This window comes from Camarhynchus parvulus, chromosome 3 (assembly GCF_901933205.1).
Source record: "Camarhynchus parvulus chromosome 3, STF_HiC, whole genome shotgun sequence".
NCBI lineage: Eukaryota > Metazoa > Chordata > Aves > Passeriformes > Thraupidae > Camarhynchus > Camarhynchus parvulus.
The window spans coordinates 38583943-38593421 of NC_044573.1; the positions used below are offsets into that span (position 1 = coordinate 38583943).

At 47.7% G+C, this 9479-nt stretch overlaps 1 protein-coding gene across 4 annotated transcripts; it reads right to left on the reverse strand.

Annotated features, from left to right (window-relative positions):
* Positions 1 to 559: 559 nt before the first annotated feature.
* Positions 560 to 6448, reverse strand: TBXT (T-box transcription factor T). 4 transcript variants are annotated; one of them, XM_030945836.1, is made up of 8 exons: positions 6243 to 6448; positions 5866 to 6130; positions 5189 to 5323; positions 4377 to 4438; positions 4228 to 4289; positions 3148 to 3321; positions 1777 to 1906; positions 560 to 827 (listed from the first exon to the last, which is right to left on the reverse strand). In XM_030945836.1, the coding sequence occupies exons 1-8, from the start codon at positions 6446 to 6448 to the stop codon at positions 560 to 562; spliced, it is 1302 nt and encodes a 433-aa protein (XP_030801696.1). The 4 variants fall into 4 exon arrangements, with proteins under 4 accessions (XP_030801696.1, XP_030801695.1, XP_030801694.1 ...); XM_030945835.1 differs by having other exon boundaries at positions 3148 to 3324; XM_030945834.1 differs by having other exon boundaries at positions 1777 to 1909; positions 3148 to 3324.
* Positions 6449 to 9479: the final 3031 nt, after the last annotated feature.

Sequence of the window (9479 nt, forward strand, 5' to 3'; positions counted from 1 at the left end):
GAGCAGCAAGGAAATAAGCATACAGTTAAGAACACAACGTATTTGTGAAGCAAATACGTGTTAGTGCACATGATTTTCCAAAAACTTCACTCTGCAGCTACATCTGTGCATATTTCAGAATGCTTCTAACTAGATGGTTAATAAAAATCTTCTCATGACTATAGCTAAGTTTGCCATTTAAAAAAACTAACTGAAAAACAGTTAGGAGTAACTTATTAAGAACGATGCCAAATTTCAGGTCCAAATATATCAGAACACCAAGAAATTTGGAATGCAAGTAAAAATCTTAAAACTTAGGTCTATCAAACTTTAGAAAAGAAAAAAAAAATAAAAGCAGTGAATCTGCTCTAAGAATTGCACACTCACCAGGTTTGTAAACTCTACATGAAGTCAGTGATGCACAGTTCACTATAAGAGGTATAATGTGGATGCTCTCTGCAGAGCAGTACAGATGCTTTTTGGTTGCAGTTTCCTTCAGGTCTCTTCTTTCTCCTCCTTGAGGACTGAGCAGCTAACATAATTTGGTAGCTAGAAGTGTCTCAGAGGAAGAGGCCTGTGTTTACATGGAAGGAGAGGTGACAGGTGTCCACGTGGGTGCCAGCCTGGCATGTGCAGAGGTGTCATACTGGCTGTCGGGCAGGTCGGTGGGTGCTGTGCCATCGTACAGGGGTGAGGCAGAGGAGGCTGCTGGCACCGCGTGGGGCAGGGCCGAGTAGGGTCCTGGAGAGCCACGCAGGAACTGGGAGCTCAGCCCGTTGGACATGCCGCTCGGCTGGGACACCGGCGTGATGCTGCTGTTACTGACGGACCACAGGTTGGGGTACTGGCTGGAAGAGGGAAAGGCACAGGCAAAACCTGTTATTAGTGACTCTAGGGCCTGCTGGCAGCTCCTCAGCTCACAACACAGCCCCCAGGCAGGTCCTTTTCGCTGCTAACAGAGACATTCTCTAGGCAGTTCCCAGCCACTGCGAGGCAGGAAGGACCCCCAGGCACAATCTGTGTTCATGGCACCCCCACAAATACACCTTCCTTGAGGTTCCACAGTTCCAGTTCTACTGGTTTTACCTCCTGAACAACTCAGTGCAGAAATTGAAACTCCAGGAACTTAGCAACTTCCTAAATATGCATCCTGGGGATCAGACAGAGAAAGAAGTGCTAGAAGGACCTTTTTACTCAATTAATCTGTGTTCAGGACTAAAAGTATGTTCAGCAATACAATTAACTTATACTGGGTGGTAGTACATATCCTGATTAACAGTTAAGAGTCCATGTGCTATGCTGGTTAGTGTGGCAATGCTTAAGTAAAGAATTACTGCCCCAACCATGTGCTCCTTCTCCACACTACAGCTCACTGCTCCATCATTTGTAGCAGAATAAAGGTTTATGGAGATGGCTGGGAAAGCTATGACCAGCCAAAATGGAAGGGATAAAGAAAATAAACTTTTTAAACACCATTATGTATAACAGAGACGAAACTTAAGAGAGCATCCTCAAATTCAATCGATGTTTGTCTAAGCAATTTGCAATCCTTAATTTATCAAACACTGCTGTCATAGGTATCTACATGTCCAGAACCAAAACATTAAAAAGAAAAAAAAAATCCATTTCTTTAATCTGTTTTCCTGCTGGACAGTCCTTCTCAGTGCCCCACAGAGTGCTAATGGTTCATACCAATGGCCAAAGAAACTTCTAATATGCTGGTGACTCTTTACCTCCTTTTTCAGCCTTTTCCTCCTAGAAAGTACCAATATAGGGATTTGAGGGCTGGACTCCTACCTGGAGCTGGTAGCTGTGCCAGTGCTGTGACCCATGGGCAGCATGGCTGTGTGTGTAGTAACTCCCAGAGAAGACCAGTTGTCATGGGACTGCAGCATGGACAGGCAGGCAGAGGAGTTGTCGGCATAGGCTGCTGGGAAAACACACAACCACTTACAAACACAACAATCAGGCCAAATAGCAATCTTGTATTCAAATACAATGAAGAGGTTTAAACCACCCTTCCCCACTACTACCTTGCAAAAAAACCCTACAAATAAAATCACACACGCAGAAAAAAACAAAGCCAGTAACCAGTTGTGTCAAGTTCACACCTTTATTGGCATTGCCCTGACATGTTGTTTTGTTCCACTAATAACTGCAAAATCTTATTTCTGTGAAGGGCCTATGGCCAAGGGCTGTCTGCAAGCCAGCTGCTAATTCAGCAGATGCCATTTTACACAGTCAGTGAGAAAAGGAGGGCCCTTTATTTACACTGTCACCTGGAGACCTTCCATCTCCATCACCTATACAGGCAGTAACAGTCTAGCACAGCTGGATAACAAAGCTATCGCTGAATCACACATCCCAGTTCTGAGCCAAGCATGCCATCTTGAAATCTGCCTTAGGCACCATCAGGAGTGACTGGACTGTGGCTTAGACTACTTGGCTTGTGACCCAAACTGGCTGGCCCACAGAGCAGGGGCACTAGGAAGCTATAAGGGGAATCCCATACAGCCACCCATGGTCAGAAAGAAGCTGCTGTGGTAGCTAGCTAAGGGAAGGAAGGTTTTGGCTGAGGACACCAGAGAGGAAAAGAGCACCAGAGAGGTTTTGCTCTTTTATCCTTTCTTAAGTCTTGCACAAAAGTTCCAAGATGCAAAAAAAGTTCACAGGGAGCTAGTTTTCCATTTCAAAATGAACTACAAAGCTACATGCAAGATTGGTCAGGCTGCATCTAGAAGCCCAAGTATTACTTCATAATTCAAAATAATACATATTTTTTAAATGGGAACCTTCAATATCTATACAGCCTGAAAGCTAAAATTGTTAACCATTCTTCTTTGCCAGAAGAAGATAAATAAAAAAAAAAAAAAAGAAGAAATAAACAAAAACCCCCACTGTTAAAAATGCCCTTTTCACCCTTAAGTACCTGGTGCCTGAGATATTAAGTCTTACAATGTTTGGCTACTTCTGAGCACATATTTTCTAAAAGCTCTGCAGTTCACTCAGCACCTCACTGTTTCTATCTATGCAGTGGGGGGACGTTCACAGACAGACACTAACCACAGCCCCAGTTCAGATAAGCTGACAAAATCAGACCCCCAGTTCCAAAGGCACTGGGAGCATGTCCTGGGCTCAGGGCCCCCTTTCCCAGAGCTGCAGCCTTACCTGGCGAGCTGTTCCTGTGCGTGTAGGGGCTGGCGTAGGGCGCGGGCCGGTGGCTCCTCAGCGACGAGTACCTGTCACAGCTGTGGGCAGGGGACAGCGACAGCCCGGCTCCAAACTGCGCGTGGGCATTGGCCGGGGGGCACAGAGCCCCGCTGCCAGGAATGAGCCAGCTACCTACTGGGGGGAGCAAGAGCTCTGTGAGAGGGGTGGGCAGGGCAGCCAAGCACAGCATCACAGCAACGAGACAAATAACAGCGAGGAAATGCACACTCGGGAAAGGAAACAGAGTTTCAACATAGCTGAAAAGTCTGGATCTTTACAACTTGGATAAATGTTCTTATGAAGGAAGATCAGATAGCAGCCGAGAAAAAGTCTTGCGCCAAGTTAGCTTGTTGTTTTTTAAATTACCATTTAACCACAACCACAGCAAGGAAACACTGAAATTGTTAAACCCTCCCATATGTAGGCAGTGCGTGCTCAGTAATTGTTAGCATAGTATTCAGTTTTAAACTGCTCTTTGGGGGTCTCAATCTATAGCTAAGCTCTGAAGCGTCTCCTCTTAAAAATTAAGTATTTTCTCTGAAACAAAATAATTCCTGCTGCAAATCAACTCCCCCGTCCTTTTTAGGCTACATTTTGCTATCAATCTGTTAAAATAGAAATCATTAAAACACAAATACTTTTCAATCATTTGAAATAACTTCTTCAAGCAAATGCCTGTAATTTTCTTAGAGTACTTAAAACATGAGTACTGTCTCAACAAATTTTATGAAATAAACTTTTGTCTCCATGTCCATGTGAACATTGCTGTCCTTGTAAAAAAAGAAAGCAGATGCCTTTTTGGACGTAAATGCAACTCTATTAAATGGCTTTGAATGCAATAAATCCTAACCACATACAGAGATTATAGTGTTTATACAAACATCAACATGCATGAACCACAACCACAGAGACTGCTAACACTACTCTCTATGAGCTAACAAACCAGATACCAAGCACTGGCCTCAAAGTTTAGCTTAACTTCACACAGAGTAGATGGAAGAAATCAAAGTCATGCTCATGATGCACAATGAAACATACACTGTGAATACCCAGACTGCTGGTTGTCCCCCACTTCTTCCATCATGTCTTTGTGATCACTTCTATAAAAGAAACCATGTTGCATTAGTTAAGAATTTGTCTTCAAAAATCTACCTTAAAAAACATATTTTAGAATTAAGAGCTCTCACCTTTCTTTTGCATCAAGAAATGCCTTTGCAAACGGATTGTATTTAATTTTTAAAGCTGTGATCTAAAAACAACAACAAATATCTTTATTCAGATGTATCACCATTCATTATCACACTGATATTAGGATTTGAACTAAGACTACCCAGTGAAGTTGGTAAAATCACAGATTTTTGAAGAAACAAAAGTAGGCCCATAAAAGCAACGGATGGGCATGAATTCAACAGCTCCTTAAGGTCTAAAGTATTATCAAAGCACTAGGAGTTAATCTCTCTGCCAAATTTTGAAACATCGAATAGCCTGAGTTCATTGATCATCTAAGGAAACACCTAAGAAAGGTTGTAAACTAAATAGCTATAAAAATCTTCACATTTCAAGCCAGAGCAAATTGGACATTAAAGAAATCTCAGAAAACCTGATAATTACAACTTCATTCAACAAACACATGCATTTGGGTAACAGAAAAAGGGCCACTCCAAAAATGGTGCCCTCAGACATTTCACTATGTAGCTCAAAATAACAATTGTTTTTTCTACCATAGTTGTTTGCCCCCACAGAGTCTTTTAAAAATTACTCCCCTAATACGAATCTGCAGTACACATTGAGACAAACAATGCTCAAAAACTTTGTTCTATAACTCATTCATAGGGCTTTTACATGCATTCATTTAATCTTTTATATTTAGCCTCAAAAAAAAACGCATGGGAAGAACTGAGAAACGCGAAAGGAGATCCATTATTTTGCTCTGTAACATGCCCGCTTTGCTACTTGAAACCTCCCGGTAGTGGCACCCTCTCTTCCCCGCTGTGCTTACCTCCTCGTTCTGGTAGGCTGTCACAGCTATAAACTGGGTTTCTGGGAAGGAATGGCTGGTGATCATCCGCTGCGGGCCACCCACTCGCACGATGTGAATCCTCGGCTCATACTTGTGCAGGGAGTTCAACATGATCTGTGAACAAACAGAGCAGGTGAGCAGCGACAAAGTAGCGGCAGATGCTGCCAGGCACAAAGGGCACTCAGGTTTTAAAGTATCCATCTTTCCATCAGGGGTGGAAAAAGCAGTAAGTAGGAAAAAAGCCTAAAACTGAAGCTGTGAGAGAAGGAAAGGCACAACGAGGACAGACACAACTTTCTGCACAAGTTATCCTCATCCCTGTTACTTGACAAAGCATTTGCAGAGTCACAAAGGCATCAATGATAAGTCAGCCTTAGAAAGATTCATCTACCACACCACTGACATTAGCAAATAGGCCAGAAAGAGCTTTTCAAAAAAAGACAAAGTGATAAAACATCAAGGCACTCATCCTCGGTGGAAGGAGACGATCTCCTGAATGAATGAATGAACGAATGAATGAATGAATGAATGAACGAACGAACGAACTGCGGGGGCAGGGAGAAGCGCGACCCATCCCAACACGTTTGGTAAGGATGAAAACGAGCAGCAAGGAGAGCGAGCCCCGCTGACCGGCAGGTCCCGGTGCCGGCGTTTACCTGCCCGCCGCCGTTGAGCTTGTTGGTGAGTTTGACTTTGCTGAAGGAGACGGGCGCCTTCATCCAGTGCGCGCCGAAGTTGGGTGAGTCGGGGTGGATGTAGACGCAGCTGGGCGCCTGCGGCTCCGGCTTCCCGCCGGGCACCCATTCCCCGTTCACGTACTTCCAGCGGTGCCCGTCGGCCGCCACGAAGTCCAGCAGGAAGGAGTACATGGCGTTGGGGTCCAGCCCCGACACGCTCACCTTCAGCACCGGGAACATCCTCCTGCGGGGCGACACGGAGGCGCGAGGGGGGGAGTCCCGCCGCCGGGACCCCCGCGCCCCGCGGAGCCGGGCCGGGGAAGCAGCGCGGGCGGCGGGGCCCGTCCCGTCCCTACCTGCCGTTCTTGGTGACGATCATCTCGTTGGTGAGCTCCTTGAAGCGCAGCCACAGCTCGCTGTCCTCCAGCGCCACGCGCAGCTCCCGCTCCGTGGGGTCCCCCTTCTCGCTGCCCGCCTGCAGCTCGCTCTCCACGGCGCTCAGCAGGTGGTCCACGCGGTACTGCGGGGGCTTGCCCGCGCCCTCCGCGCCGGGGGAGCTCATCCCGGCCCCGCGCCCTCCCGCCCGCGGGGCTGCTGGCTGGCACGGCCGCAGCGGAACCGAGCCGGGCCCGGGGCGCCTCGCCGCGCCCTCAGCGGCCGGGCCGCTGTTATAGCCCGCCATAAACGCCCCCCCGGTGACATCAGCGCGCCGGCGGGGGGGCCCCGCTGATTGGCGGGCGGCGCCTTTGATGGGCGCGCGCGGCGCTGCCCATTGGCCGCCCGCGGCCATATCAGAACGGGGCCCGCGGGAGCCTGTGATGTTAATTGCGGCCCGCGGGATTAAACGCGGCTATTTTATGTAAATCTGCCCCCAAATGTTTGCACCTCTATCAAAGCCGCCGGGGCCGAGGCTCCGGCAGCCGCGGAGGAAATGGCCCATCTCGGCAACAGCCTCACAACCGGCCAGCGCGGCACCCTCCCGCCTCCCGGCGCTGCGAGACCCCCGGTCCGCTTCCAGACGGGCAGGCTGGACGGGAGGCGCTCCCGGCGCGGATTCATATTTAGGGGAAAAAACGGGAAGTCTGACAGCAAGCTGACAGCAGCACCCCGCCCCGCACGCCGCTTCCCCCCGCACCTGCCCCTGCCCCTTGGCGGAACCTCTGCTGCAGGGAGGGAAGGGTGCGGCTGGCAGCGACAAACCTTGCGGGAAAAATCAGCCCGAGAGCTGGAACCGCGCTGTCCAGCGGCTGCACAAACCGGGCACTCCCCGCTTTTAGCGAGCCCGTGAGTCCGCCCATGGGAAAAGCGGCAGAGTTTGCCTCTCTGCAGCAGCACAGGCAGCGCCTTCGCAGCCGAGATGCTCGACGGCGATGGTTTTGAGCCATCCCACCTAAGTAATTTTTTTAAAATCTGAAAATCAGATCGATAGCCACCCGCCATGCCACCTAAATAAAAGCATACTTCTGAAAAACAGATCGATAGTTAAAGGCTTTGTTTCGTGTAGGACGGAGAAACGCCCGCGAGTTCCTGCGGGCAAGAGGGGAGAAACTCATGGGTGAAACTTTGCAACGGGATGAATTTATTTTAAAGTTATTTGACGCAAAACCAAGGGCCAGGACGAGGGAAAAGAGGGATGCTCTGAAGCACTCCCGCCGGCCGGCGTTGTAATAGTTTGCATTCTCCGGAGCTGCGACGGTCTGTGGTGTGAGGGAAGTTTATTACCTTTCCGTGAGAATCCCTGGATAGAGGGCGAGGGGGAGAGAGGTGACAATGAGCAGGAAATAGTTCAATGAGGTCTCTTTAAACAATAACAAGTTCTTTAAACGGGAGCAAAGGAGAGGGAAAAAGAAGAGGAGCGGTGTAAAAATCAGAGTTGTTTTTAAAACAGACATCTCCTCTTCTCCAAACACCGCGCACCATCGCTGCCGGGATTTTTAAAATTTTAGGAGAAGATGCCCGGGATACACTGTCAAGCTGCCTGGCAGCAGAAGGAGCTGGAAGTCAGGGCTGCCAGGGGAAGGCACGCTGAGGGTCACTTCTGCGGGATGCAGACGGTGATTCAGTCCTTTTTGGTTTAGTAGCTGCGGCTTAGGGCTGTATTTTCATTACACAGCACTATCACTTCACTTAGCTCCGCAGAACTTTTTTTCCCCTTCAATCTGACAAGCCGAATTGCTCGAGCCACCTCTCTTCAACCACTGTGCAGAAACGGAGAAAAAAAGTTATCCCTTCAGATTAATTCTTGCTTAAAAGTTTCTAAAAGCTCTTTCTGCCTGAGCACCTACTGCCTGCTTTTTGTCCTCTTCGGAAGGGGAAAGCAGCATTTGCAAATAAATTCCGGGCAAAGTTTACTAAGTCGATGCGTGGTCTCTGCTAGCCGTAGTTGGAGATGATCTTTTCGCTATCAGGTGTTTATTTCACGCTGGCCCTCGGGTGGGCTGGCAGCCGCAACTCTGTGTTTGTGCTTTGAAGGCGACATTTCGAGCGCCTCAATCCTGAAAAAGCCGAGTGCCGGGAGAGGCTGGCCCCGAAGAAGGACTGGCACAGACAGCTCCCCGCTCCGTGCAGGTGCCAGGGAGAGAAGGCACTGCTCATCCCTTGCACAAGTCGCGTCACTTTTAGGGTACGGTCCGCGGGGAAGGCGAGGAGGGGAAAGGGGACAAGAGCAGTGCAGGTGGAGGGGGTGGTGGTGGTGGTGGTGGTGGTGGGTCCTCTCTTGCCTCAGCTTTTCCTCAGCTCGACGCCACCTGACAATGAACGTGTTTAAGAGCCGAAAGCAGCGGGAACAGCCAGAATTGAAAGTGACGGAGCGGTTTTGGTGGAATATGAACTGTTCTGAAAATGTATAAATCAAATATTTTAACACGATCTAAAATTGTATTTCTGTGATCTGAGCTTTTAAAACACCATTTAATTCTTCCAGATGGATGCTCCAAGGAAGGAATAGTTCTGGATATCCAATCTATATATCCAATAGTTCTATATCCAATCCTTCTACATATACATGCACTCAAAGAATGAGAAGCCCTTCGGGAGCAGACACTTACCTATATGGTTAATATTTTTTGCACTGATCGCTCTCTTTAGGCAGAGAGAGGAGAGTTGAAGTTCAACTCGATTTGATATATATCACACTTTACTTAATACTTAGCGAATGAGTGAGCTGCTCATCCCAGAAAAATAATGTATGCTCTTCAATTTAGCTAGTCTTAAAAAAAAAAAATTCTTTCCAGTTTTAAATTTTGAAATGACCATTAAAAAAAACTTTTCAAGAGTTATGTATAATCTTTAAAATGCCATAAAAAAACATAACTATAAAAACAACCTAACAACTGCTCCAAAAGAACCAACAGACCCAAACCGTGAAGTTTTTCCTCAGCTCGGATTCCTGTCATCTTTATTTTATTTCCTCCCTCCTCTTTCTGATCTTAATTGCACTTTGTTTCTCAGGAGAGAGGACTCCCCACTTCCAGAGCCTTTTCAGCGGGAGCTGCAGTGCATGACAGTTTACAGCCAAAAAACTTCCTCCAGCCGAACAGCTATAAAGATTCCCGATTTGTAGCAATACTTTCCCTCTCGCATGGGAAGATTAG